Consider the following 13569-nt stretch of genomic DNA (forward strand, 5'->3'; position numbering starts at 1 on the left):
AAGCAATACTAATTTTTGAAGTCCAATTAATACTTTCATAAATTTCAAAATTAATGCCTTCTATTAAAAGCTTCTATTAACATCCAGATTTAATATTATTATTATCAATACAACAAACATTACATTTCATCTTTTTGTAATTATAAGGCAGTTCAATATACATTGAAAGATGATTTCCTTGTCTCATTCTGAACCGTCTATATACATTACACACTGCATAAACCATGTAACAACAAACGATTCTAAAATTTCTGAGAATCAAATTATCAATGTGTCCCGAGTAATAGACGTTTTCCGGAAAAAAACTAATATCAAAAGTCGCATACAGCAATCGAAACCTTTATTATAGAGAAGAAATCAAAACAGCCACACATATTTCTCCACATTTCAAATACAACAAAGTAGTAGAAAAAAATAATTCAACTATACTTGAAGTTTTCGGGAACTAGTATGACAGAGGTCACATAATTGTACATAGGTCACGAACATAATCACCAATATTTCCGCCACGATCTTGTTGATTACGTTTTAATTTTTCATTTTCCCGCGGAACTTCTTTTCTGTATTGGCCGGACTTTTTAGCCTGCAAGGCTGTCCATATTAGTAAGGAATTGATTCTGAAAAACTAAGAACAACAGATGATAGTAGAACCAGTAAGAGATTTAAATTAAATTAAAATAGATTTGATTTGTCTCTCTGTACCTTTATAAGTTCTTTTTTTAACACCTTTTCCCTCGATGTCTCATTTCCATTGCCCCAATCAGAAGACTTCTGTTGTGCCGAGTGATTCTTCGAGTTTTCCGCCCCATACACAGTTCTAGTCGGATGTTGAACTTGTTTACACATCATAGACGTGTTGGCCTCATGCTTGCCCAGTGCTTCTTTCTGCAGTAGAAGTACGCTAATTAAATCAAGACAATTCAGCGAGTAAATATAGTTAGGGTGTACTTGGATAAATTGGGATTATGATTTACGAACTTTATTCCCCACCGAGATGGTGGGATAAGAGTAGGGCTGCACAACGGGTAGGGTGGGTAGGATATGATCTATACCCGCCACCCTACCCGTTTACTGGCGGTTAAGAAAATTTTTACCCGTCACCCTACCCGCCAAATAATGGATAGGGTAGGATAGGTTAAAAAACTGACGGGTAGGGTAGGGTTGGCGGGTATGGATAGGGTATGTGCACTCCTAAGTAGGGTGAGTAGGATATGAGCTATACCCGCCACCCTATCCGTTTACTGGCGGTTAAGAAAATCTTTATCCGCCACCCTACCCGCCAAATAGTGGATAGGATAGGATACGGTTAAAAAACTGGAGGGTAGAGTAGGGTTGACGGGTATGGGTAGGGTATGTGCACCCCTAGATAAAAGTTGTCTAAAATCGGCAGGGTTACCTCATTACCTCCTCTTTGCTTGACGTGTCATTTTTATATTTTTGTTCATTTTTTTAATATCCTTAATGTTTTCAGTAAAAAATCGTTATGGCAAATGTTGGTCAACTATGGAGAATTTTTTTGATGGAAGTGTTTTTTGCTGGGATATGGGTGATAAATAAGATATTGACGCATGTATTTTCTATTAATTGCTTCCAACAAATTTTGTTTCCAAACATATAAAAAAATGTATTTTTTGAGAAAACTTGCTTATCTTAATTGTTTATATTTTATGTTTGGTATTTTTGGAAACATGAATTTTGAAAACAATTAATATGAAAGACACATATCAATATCTTATTTGTCCCTCATGCCCCCATCAAAAAATTTCTCACAACTATGACGACTTCTTAAAGAGTTTCTCATGAATATAGTAACAAACATACTTGATTAAGGTATTACCTTAATAATTTTAATGGTCTTAACTATAGTCCTTGTATTTATTAACTATAACCCACACTAAATAAGTCATTAATTCAACCAAATGGGTTCACATGATTATAAACATAACCCCATAAAATTATACATAATTTTTTATATATAGCCCAAAATAAATTATCAAAACCCTAAATAAAAAAGAAATACAGTTAATCATGTAATTTTCATAATTAGATTTATGTAATATATGTGGTATATATGATTGATGATCTTAAATTACCCAATTTTATGTAACCATGATTGAGAAAAAGGAAAATCATCTTAGAATATTTTTTTATAGAATAATAATACTTATGGTTTTAGAAAATCGATTTTATTAAAAGAATCAAAACCCTAGTTGATTTTATTTCTTTTTTGGATTGATATTGTTGTGGAGAAGTTTTAAAGGAATAGTTAGAATATATAACCTCAATTGACAATCATGATTTAGAAAAATAACATTGCATTATAAAAAGGGTGAACCGTTGGGTCTATCTTTTTTTTGGATGAAAAGTAAAAAAATTAAGGTTTATAATAGGGTGATTTGTAAGAACAATGAGAGAATGACTAGAAAGAAATTGAAATATGAATTAGTTTGGATCAAAAAAGAATAATTAGGGTCTGTATATTAATTTTGGGAAAGAAGTAGGACTATTAGTTGAAAAATGAAGACTCATTTGGTAATTTTGGTTTTCGTTTGAACTTAAATTTTTTAAGCTATAATTAATAAAAACATGAACTACATTTAAGAAAAGCCAATTTCAATTATGACAACTTTTATAAATCCTCTTCAACTGAGGGTCTCAAACTTGCGGGCAAAAACATTTCATGCTGGAAAGAGCTTGATGGTTTGTTATTTAAACCAAGACGATTTTTACGGTCTTTTACCATAATCGCCATGTTCGAAATTCATTGACTCTTAAGTTAAAACCAAAACGAAAAACAAAAATAAATAAATAAATTAGTTTATTAGAAGATAAAAATTATATATCCTTGAAAATAAATAAAAATAATAAGATTAATCCCAATGAAAAAGGGACTTAACCATTAACAAAAATATATGGCTAAGCCGCTAAGGTGTTTTACGAACTACTCCAAAATAACCAATTACTATATATTCAGTTTTATTACCTAGTCCCTGATCCCATCCCGCAAGTAGTTTTAATCTCAAAAAATAATAGAATGCTTTTGCAATCCAAAAAGACCCTTATGAAATGTTGTGATCGGGAATTTGTGTTATCCGGGTGAAAATTTTAATAACAAAAACTCTCACCATATTTAATTTTCCTCTTTTTAAGTGGGTCTGCTGAATTCATTCACCAAGTGAGATAAGTGCATTGGATTGAACAGACAGAACAAAGTTGTAACGCAGAATAAAGTTGTAATGTGATTCTTTGTATTTAGAAAACGCACCTTCATCCTTTCAAAGGTTTCACTCTTGTATGGTTGTCCGTTTTCGTCTCTAATCTGTCCTATGCATTTCATCAGTTGTTGAACCTGCTTTTTCCGCTGATTTTCATCTTTAGTCCTATTATCAAATAGAAGAGATCGTCTTTTGCAGAGCTGGAGTACTGTCTGTTGGATGATCCAAGAAGTTGCAGTATGTTATAACTTCATCAATCCATTATACCATTAACTTGTTTTAAAATTATAACAAATAAATAGCCATAAAATTCATAAAAATGTGTTCAAATACTAAATCATAGAAAAACCTTTAACGAAGAGGGACATGTAGATAAGAATTCCTGAAAGGTCATTTCTAGTTCATCACCACCGGTAAAAACAACAACCAGGTAATCAAAGATCTTTTCGCCGAATATTTTCCCTAAACTTTGAATAACACCTTCTTCTTCAATCGAAAACCGAGTTTTAATAGAACAAACCAAAATGAATCCATGGATCCCATCCTCTGCAAGAGTTATGCATTTCACCATCTCATTTGCTAAGTAGTCAGGTCTATCAGATCCTTTTGACAAATCAAATAGCCCTGAAAATAATGACATATCACCACAGGAATTTTTTCTAGGTACTTAATTAAGATGTTCCACTCTTGTGTGCAAACATACGAAGAGAAACCAGAATTCAAATAAAAAACACGTATGTATGTATACCTGGTGTGTCAATGACATTAACAACTTGACCATCATCCAGACTAGTTGTTCCTAATTTGCAAGTTGTTGTGACACCGGAAGCGGAAATCTTAGAAACGAATTCCTTCTTTCCAAAGATGCTATTACCAAGAGCACTTTTCCCATTCCCAACTCTTCCAAACAGAACTAAGGTTTTCGCTTCGCTAGATGTGGCAACAGGTACTATTGGATCCTCTATTGGGATTTTGGAGCGTTCCATCCAGGTTTCAGTTTCTCTAGATGGGGCAATGGGATCTATTCGATGTTCTATAGGGTAATTGGCACCTTCGGTCCCCCAAACAAGAGTTTCCGTTTGTCTTGATGGGGCTATGGGCTCTATTCGATTTTTGATAGTGAAATTGGAACCTTCCACTCCCATATCTAAGCTTTTCGCTTCACTAGATGGGGCAACCAGCTCTCTCTGGTTTTCTGTTTGGAAATTGACACCTTGAATCCCCCGAACAAAGGTCCTTGCTTCTCTAATTATGGTAGCAAGCATCATCAGATCTTCTGTAGGGAAATTAGCACCTTCAATTCCCCTATCAAAGGTTTTCATTTCTGATGTGGCAACGGGTTCTATCTGATCTCCTATAGGTAAATTGACAGCTTGAATCCCCCGAACAAAGGTCCTTGCTTCTCTAATTGTGGGATCAAGCTTCATCCGATCTTCCGTAGGGAAATTAGCACCTTCAATTCCCATATCAAAGGTTTTCATTTCTGATGTGGGAACGGGTTCTATCTGATCTCCTATAGGTAAATTGACAGCTTCCATCCCTGTAACTGAGGTTTTCCGTTCTCTAGATGGGGCAACGGGTTCTATCTGATCTCCTATAGGTAAATTGACAGCTTCCATCCCCGTAACTGAGGTTTTCCCTTCTCTAGATGGGGCAACGGTTTCTATCTGATCTTCTACAGGGATACTGGCCCCTTCCATCCTATCGAAGGTTTTTACTTCTGTAGATGTGGCAACGGTTTCTGTACGATCTTCTACAGGTAAATTGGCACCTTCCATCCGATCTTCTTTGGGGAAATTGGCACCTGACAGAGATCAAATTCATAATTAAAAACATATCAATAATAAATTAATCAACATGCTTTAAAACCTCATCTGGTTAAAATGAGGTTCAGTATAACATACTCTTCATATTGTATGAAAACCTTCAAAGGAGATGAATTAACTGAGCAAGCAGGTGTTAATAGTTTTAGCAGAACTAAAATAGTTGAGTTGTGTCATACTATATATATATACACATATTTCGGGAGAGTGTTGAGGAATAATAACTTCTCTTTTCTTTGTCTTCCCAACACACCGAAGCTGCTGTTCATCTTCTGGTTTCTTACACTATATCTTTATAGGCGTATGTATCACAAATCTAAGACCTTGATTGAAATTGATGAAACCGTTGGGACCTGCGGTGGGTCCTAGGCTGAGTGGGATATTGTTTTCTGGTGGAGAAAAGTTGTAGATAAGTGGTATTTTCGACACCACGCCTATTTTCCAGTAACGGATGGAAAGCACTGAATATAAAGTCGATTCTTAACGTCCGAGAGAAAATACAACGGAAGTACTACGAAATGCGCTCCATCCTAGCCACTTGCGCGCGTTCTGTGGTGGAAAATAGGTGTGGATTAACACGTCGCAAGAATAAGAAAGAGAAATATCCAGGTTGCTCTTGGAATTTTACATCTGGCCTGGCCAATCAATGGCTGCCACTTGTTCACTTTACCTCTACCAAATCTCAGATCATATTCAATCTGGCTGCCACTTGTTGACACTCTTTTGATTCTTTTATTTTCATTTTGCTAAACGGACACTTCATAGCCCTTGTTGTTTTACACTGTATTAGTTTTATCTGTTAGCTTATGGAGCCTCCCCCTCCTTTCTAGGTACCAGTAGAAGGGCCTTGTAGAGGGTATTAAATCTTTCAAGGAAAGGGAGTTGAGCAGCTGAGTTAGGCACCAGTTTCTACATATATTATTGTGTGACAATGATTTAGGAGAAGTTGGATCTCACATATACCGATAATTGATAACTCAAAAGCATGCATTTCTTAGCAGGGGCGGAGAGATGGAGGGACAAATATAAATTTATAATTTTTGTAATTTACATATTTTGTGGGCGAAAATATGCTTTATAAAATTGGAAACTTATTTTTAATGGGTCAAAATTATAAAATTCATGTAAATCAATAAAAATACACTAAATGTATGACATAAAAACAAAAAAACAATCTAAATTACCGTATCTAATTTAACTAATATATGTTATGCTCTGATTTTCACTTAGTTAATACTAAAAAGTCAATAAAAAAGCCAAAAAAAAAAACATGGGGCGGCTTTTGCCGCATACCGCTCAGTATATACAGTTTTTTACTACATGAATTTTCCCCCACTTGGAAAAAGGTCAGACTCCATCGCTGCTTCTTGGCCTCATTATCATCTCCAAATCCAATAAATGTTCACATTTTTTGTTCAAACTTTATAAAAACGAAGTAAGCTAAACTAACTAACAATACGGTTCATCTAACTCGCTTTACCTAAAACCTACAATTAATAAACATATTTAATATAAGAATCCACATATGGGATACCTCTACAAACTGAGGATATAAAAAAGACAAGGAAAAATATATTATAAAGTAATTTGAAAAATCCTTTATCCATATAATTTTGGTAATGGTTAAATTATCCTTAAGAAGTGTTAATTAGGTTAATTGTAAGTTAGATGAATTAGGTAGTTGGAAAACGGGCTAAGATTAAACTTAAAATGCTGAGTAATTTTGATTTTTTTTAATTGTCAGATAGATAACATAAACATAGAAGAAGATAAGAAAGATTTTGCGAGATTTATGAGAAACCAAAATTTTTAATGGCGGTCAAGTGAAGACCAACAAAAATACTCTGATTGGGTTAAATATCACTTTTCTTTTGGTTTGATTTGCAAGAAAAATGACGAATTAGAGATGTTCACCTTTTTATCAAGAGACATCCGGCATGATCGAAAATTCGAAATGATGAATGTTGACCGTTAATTTGCAATTGACATAGAATAAATATTCACCAACTACGCCGATTATCTCTTGGTATTAGGCAAAAACTTTGGGTGTGTGTCACCATGGATAGTGGAAACTGGGGTTTCTATGACCCAATTCCCCAACCCTCAATGACAGTCTATGACCCGACAAAACGGTTTCAGATTTAACAAAAACATGCAAAATATCATATACCGCTAAAACCTACTTCGTTGTGAAAACCATTTTACCCTTAAATTCAGCGACCTACTTGAATTGAACCACAAAAATTTTATCCAAATTTCTCTTTTGTTCACTCGCACCAGAAGTCATCACGGGGTAGAAGATATCTTCTTATAGTGTAAGAAACGAAACCCCTGAATTTGATTCTTAAGGTAACTATAATTTAATTTGATTTTTAACCCTAATTGACATTTTTGTTTGTTTTTTTTTTCCTTTCTTTTTGTTTGTGCCTTTTAGAGTGAACAGAAAACATCTCAACTTCACAAAGGACATAGATTGGTATTAATTTCCTGATTTAGTAAGTTGTTAATCAGATTCGTATCACCGGTGAAGTTAGATGATTTCTTATGATGCAATAATTTGAATCTCATATTTGTTGTTGTGAATCAATCTATCAAGCATTCAGTTAGATTGGATAAAATATTTTCTTTTAATTTCTTTGGATGTTTATGTGAATATGTGTTTCAATGTTAATGATATTCTATTTTTAGTTGTTCATTTGACTATAGTGAAGTTGGTCATACTATTATTCGATTCTTTGTTTACACCGACCGAGTCTGAGTATGTAATGTTGCTAGTTTAATTTATATCTGCATCTTGTACACTAGGAAGTTTTTGAGAATCTGAAACATAGAGCAGAGGTACGTTGTTTTCCTCCCTGCTGAATATAATTGGATTAGAGGATAGTGATGAAACAGAGACTTCTCAATGTTCTCATGATTTTCTCGTTGTTCAAAAATTTGTAAAATCAATGAAAGATTTATAAGACTTATTTTAGAGTAAAGCTTCGATGTCCATATATGTCTTAATTTTTGATTATGTATGATGTCGTTTGTTTCTTTTATGTAATATCTGTCTTAAAACTTGGGATGGCTATCATTGTTTAGGTAAATTTCTTATAGATCGCATACTTAGTTGTTGCATTATCATTGCTTAAGGTTTTATATTTCGATGCATATATATATATATATATATGTATTCTCCGGATTCTATGCAACTTTTGGTAATGAGCTGTGATAGTGAACTGAATAAACTACAATCTCTTGACTTTCTGGAGTTCAAGTGTGAAAAGAATCTTATTGTTTGCTTGGTAGCTTTATTCTTGAGGGTGAATAACTATAAAGATAAACTAACATGTAGAGTTCTTATTTCTAATATAAAATTCAATTTTTATAAATGGAAGTTTCTGAATTCTTGTCCTGCATCTTCTCATTTTATTTATATAAGTAGTCGGCTGGTGTTAAATGCAGTATGAAGTATGCAATGTCAAGAATGTCATCTCATGTGCTATAGGTACTGTGAGTGATAAAGAGGATGATAATATGTCGAGAACTAAGTATCCCATGTAAGTGCTCAAAGTTCTAGTCTTTTTTATGGAATGTGTTGTTATATGTATTTAGATGATGTATGAAGTCTACAATGCTAATAAATAACGTCTCATCATAGTGAATTTATTTTCCCCCATAACCAGCTGGTGGATTATAATCATTAATAGTGGCACTAGTACAACCCGGTTAACTTTGTTGTTCTAGTTCAATGAGAACAAGTAAAAAACATATAAATGTGGATGAAACAATAAAAATTATATAGGAAGGTTCGGTTTTCCCACAAGAACAAATGACCCGACAATGTTTAGGTTCCTTTTCTTCTAATACTGAAGGATGTACATAGTTTCAAAATACATGTTTAAACTGCTGAAATTAGTTTCTCAGTCTCGTAAAAGTGAATCTCTGTGATTTTAGGTCCGTGCTTGATCAGTCGAACAGGGATCTCTTTTGACCCCCTAATGCATTAAGTTTTCTAATGCATTTTCATCATTCCAGACATTATAATGCACTTGACTACCGAATTTACATTTGGGCACGTATATGTCATGGAAGGAGTCCTTGCTTTCTAGGGAGAAAGGTATGGGTTGAATATTCATTCACCTGTTTTAAGCAATGGCGGAGACTTCTTATTATTAATCTGGCAAGCTTGTCCAAGATTGGAAAGCTGAAAACTAGTGTTTCTTTCGTGTGCAGGTCTTACATGTGTCTGGATAGCTTTTACCCACCTCGTTGTAAGCTTTCTAAACCTCAATTGCACCTTTTATGTTAACTACTCAGTATGCGTACAAGTCCATTTATACTCGTGATGGGAAAAATAGCCAGTACACACGAGTTGCATGTATTAAGTACCTTGTATCTATAATATTATGTAGTTGTAGTAAACATATGTTCCAAGTGCCTTGTGATTAAACATATATTACAACTTGCACAAATTTGATTATTCTTGTGTTTCTTAGGGTCTTTATTCATGTGCTATGTAGTCGTAGTACCATGTTCATTTATGCCATCGTAACACAGGGATAATACCATGTCTCTATATGTGGGTTCTTAAGTGATTTTTCAAAACAGAGCTAAGTTTTTCAACCTCTACTGATTTGTTGTCAATCATCATGGCACTACCTCATTTTGAAACTGACATTGCTTTTGTGTATTTTTTATCGTATCAAAACTGAGAAGCATAATCTTTAATCCCTTTTAGCTATAAAAGTTTTACGAGCAGCCATTCTTTGGAGCCTTTGGAAAGAGAGGAACAACCGCGCCTTCAACAACAAATCTCTCACTTTGGCGAAGTTGATTCAAAAAATTAGGAACAAGGTCGCGTATTGGCTTTATCGGCAACCTGAATTTCATAATGTTCAGTTGAAAGACTTCATGATCAAGTGGAACTTGACGGTTTTTGAACCTCCTTGATCTATGGATGTTTTTTTTTTCCTTCTTGTTGGTGGTGTTTGAGTCTCTTTCTAGGTTCTTTTTAAGAAATCGAGTGAAGACGAACGTAAATTGATGGAATATCATCAGAATATATACGACAGCAGGTAAAATGAAGCTGCAATCTATTCTGGAGCCTCTTTCTGAATTCGATCATATCAAGTAGGAATAAGATGCATAATTAGTTGATACTACTGGAGGGACATGCTTCTTAAACTTTTGGGAATTAGTGAATGCGCTGACTGCAAAAGCAAGTAATTAAGTTGAGACTTGAGACGGACATTAGAGTAGTTTTGCATGGCTACAACCATTTGTCAACAGTTCTCTTAGAACTGTAGTAGGTTTACTTCCGGCTGCAAGCTTTTACATTTTTCCCTAATTACTGTCCCGAAGACTATTTTGCAAAGCTCAGTGAAGAAGAGAAACCATTAGTATCATGGGTGAAGTGTAACATGCATATTTGGTGAATTCCCTTTTTGTGTATTTCCTTCTTGAATTTGGTGTTTTTCCTTTTTGTTGAGTGGTTGTGTTAGGACTGGTGATGTTTATGAAGCCTGTAACACATTTTGTCATTTTTTTTGGGTTCAGTTCTTTAGGTCCTGTGGCTTCTTTTGATCGGTGTCTGGTGTGTTTGGGGTTCATTCTTTATGAACCTTGTCTCTTTCTTCTTAATAAAATTTAATTTACCGATAAAAAAAAAAATCCCTTTTATCTATATTCTTAATTCTCTTATCAAGATAGTTTATAGTATACTTCCCAAGTTAATTTCGGTTGATTGATGTTGAAAACTTATTTTGCTGCATGTGTAAAACTAGCTACGACATATATTGGTATGCATTAAGTTGTTGAGATGCCCTATACGGGGATGCAATTGATGTCTTTGGCTTCTTAAACCATCATTTGTTTTCTTTTTAGGTCCTAAATATCAAGAATTGTTAATATCCATTTGGGAGATGGTACAATCAGACCTGGTTAAGTTCTGGAAGTTGATGGAGAGAAAGTTGGTATGGAGGTTATCTTAGCACATCTTTCAATCCTTTTTGTGTAATTTTTAACCTATTAGTGGATAAAATATATGAATGTTGAATTCTCTGTATGAGTTTAAATTTAAGTTTAATTTTAAATTTAGTTTGGGTTCTATTTTAATTTAATTTGTATTCCATTTGAATTACATTTGAGTTCCTTGAGTTTAATTTGAATTTGACTTAGAATTTAATTTGAGTTTCATTTATGTTTAGTCCGCTTATTTCAAATTCATCCTGTCAAGAATTTCAGCAAATCTGAATCTATATTTTTTATTATATTTTAAATCTATGACAGAGTTAATGGGTCTGTACCTCGTTACCGTTAGAATCAGTCGATATTCTGAGACCCACGGCTTCAGATGTACTACAAAAAATGCTTTAACAATGACCCCATCAGAGACCGTTAAAACATTTCAATTAATTCGTATACATGACCTTAAATGACAGTCGCAAAACTTCTATTTTCCACTAGTGAGGCGTAAATAAAATTTTATTCTGACTGTCGATTATCGTCATTGGCCATTTTATCGATCATACCGACTGTAACCAATGGATAATCAAAAAGGAGTATCTTCGTACCTGAAAATTGACATCAATACATGATGCATACAATAGTGATTGTCACGGTAGGCGTTTCATTCATAATGCCTACAATGTTGATTGGCTTTACATTCATAATGCACAAAATACCAATTTTCACAGTCGCCATTCAACTCATCACGCATACAATGCCGATTATTTTCCGTTAGACTTATCTTGTTTTTCATATTTTGGTTTAATTTTTGGTGAAATAGTGGATACAACTTCACATAACCATGAGTACCCCCTTAAATTTCATTTATATTTTTAGATTATTTATATATATATATATATATATTTAATTTTATTTAGATAAGGTATAGTATAATATTTCAAATCTAAAACCGCTCTTTATGAGAAAAAATCCGTCTCCACTTAACTGCGAGTATTTCCCTTTTTTCGGAGGAATCCCCCAAAGGCGGAACTAATGTAAATGTGATTTTTTGAAATATTTATGAATCTACTCTTTCTCAGTTGAAAAGAAATGGAACTTCTAAATTTTCACCATTACATAAAAAAACATTTATGTAAGAATATAATGTTATGAATTATTTTAATTGTATTTATCTCATAGGCACCTAGATACTGGATACATAAGTGTTTTTGTTTCTCCAAAAGCAGAAATCAATTCCGGAAATCAAAATAAAAATGTTTTTCTTAGAAAAAAAACCATTTTACTTTAAAAAATCATTTCAGGATATTTCTTCAAACTAACTTCTTACTCTTTGATTTCTAGAATCCAAAAAGAAACTTCGTAAAAACTATCCAAATAAGTTGTAAATGGATTAATCCTTAAAATGATAAAGCCTTTGGAAATTTCGCATTTAAAAAAAATCCCGGGAATAGTAAACAACAAAGTTTTAAGCCCAGTGAGCAGTATCAAGTCGATGTGTACTCAAATCCTTAAATAAATTGGTCATTATGCAACTTGCATAGAGATCAACATGATGGATTCCCGTTTTTCTTTGACTAATAGTATTGTCATGAATTGGATTTTGTTTGTACCTATGTAATAACTCACACAACATAAGGGGTAATCCAACAACAACAAAATAAAAGCGTTGGTGTTAGAGCACTGCTTGGTCGAACTCGCAAGTGTTTCCATCTCAAGCTTGTTTATCAAGTTTAGTTGTCAAAACTATAAGTCCTTATTTCTAATCTACATATAGCTAAGTCTCGGATAGGAAATAAAGTGTGGTTGAGCCTAGACTTCACGGAGTTCATCGATTGAAGACGAAGAACTATCAAGAGGAACTTGTGGAACTTCTTCGACAAAAGGTATGTGGAGACTTGAACTTATCTGTCACATGAAAAGTCCATTTTCTCTATCTCCTTTTTGAGACACAGTCGTTTTAGCTATATAGATTTCTTTTATGCACAATTGATATTTCGAGCTGAGTTTTAACTCGCTTACATATTTATTGAAATATGTGTTGGTAAGATTTTAGCTTCAACCAAGTTCATCTTGCATACTTGATGAAATTCAAAAGATGGTCATATGGAAATTGCCAAGTTATGTGACTCCGAATGTTTCATAATTGATCATAATTTCAATTATCTGAAAATTGCTTTGATACTTTAGTTCGTGGTAAACAACTATCGTGTTCCTATGAAAATGTTTCAGTAATTAAAAAGGAGAATAAAACATCTATTTGTTTACATAGTGTGCGTGCTTGCATGTGTGTAATACATGTATGGGATTCATAGTATGCATACCCGTATTCGTATCCATTGGTTTATGAAACATTGAGTACCTAGTACACGTACCTTTACGCGTACTTGCGTAAGGTATGGGTCAGAATTTTTCTGCTGGAGTTTGGTATAACTTTAGGTATGCGTACCTCTTCGCATACTGGCGAATCGAACTCTAGTCCGGGTCATTAAGGTTTGCGTACTCGTCTGCATACCTTAATGAGATATGTTCTATTTCGATTTTAAACATGAACTATACAATAAATGATAAGGAATGCAGTT

The 13569-nt window shown here is 33.7% G+C and overlaps 1 protein-coding gene across 4 annotated transcripts; it reads right to left on the reverse strand.

Moving 5' to 3' along the window:
- Positions 1-239: 239 nt before the first annotated feature.
- Positions 240-5399, reverse strand: LOC113329903. 4 transcript variants are annotated; one of them, XM_026576737.1, is made up of 6 exons: positions 5264-5399; positions 3964-5019; positions 3565-3839; positions 3266-3427; positions 703-885; positions 240-583 (listed from the first exon to the last, which is right to left on the reverse strand). In XM_026576737.1, exons 2-6 carry the CDS (start codon positions 4991-4993, stop codon positions 461-463), a joined length of 1773 nt encoding a protein of 590 aa, XP_026432522.1. In that variant the 5' UTR covers positions 4994-5019; positions 5264-5399; the 3' UTR covers positions 240-460. The 4 variants fall into 4 exon arrangements, with proteins under 4 accessions (XP_026432522.1, XP_026432521.1, XP_026432520.1 ...); XM_026576736.1 differs by having other exon boundaries at positions 5218-5326; XM_026576735.1 differs by having other exon boundaries at positions 5120-5301.
- Between the last annotated feature and the right edge of the window lie 8170 nt (positions 5400-13569).

This window comes from Papaver somniferum, unplaced genomic scaffold (assembly GCF_003573695.1).
Source record: "Papaver somniferum cultivar HN1 unplaced genomic scaffold, ASM357369v1 unplaced-scaffold_117, whole genome shotgun sequence".
In the NCBI taxonomy this organism is placed as follows: Eukaryota; Viridiplantae; Streptophyta; class Magnoliopsida; order Ranunculales; family Papaveraceae; genus Papaver; species Papaver somniferum.

Excerpts from the sequence above, each read along its gene's own strand:
- LOC113329903 (XM_026576735.1), bottom strand. Across the intron at positions 3,428-3,564 it reads CATGTCCCTCTTCGTTAAAG|ACAGTACTCCAGCTCTGCAA; the intron begins GTTTTTCTATGA and ends ATCATCCAACAG. Across the intron at positions 886-3,265 it reads AAACCTTTGAAAGGATGAAG|AAAGAAGCACTGGGCAAGCA; the intron begins GTGCGTTTTCTA and ends CTTCTACTGCAG.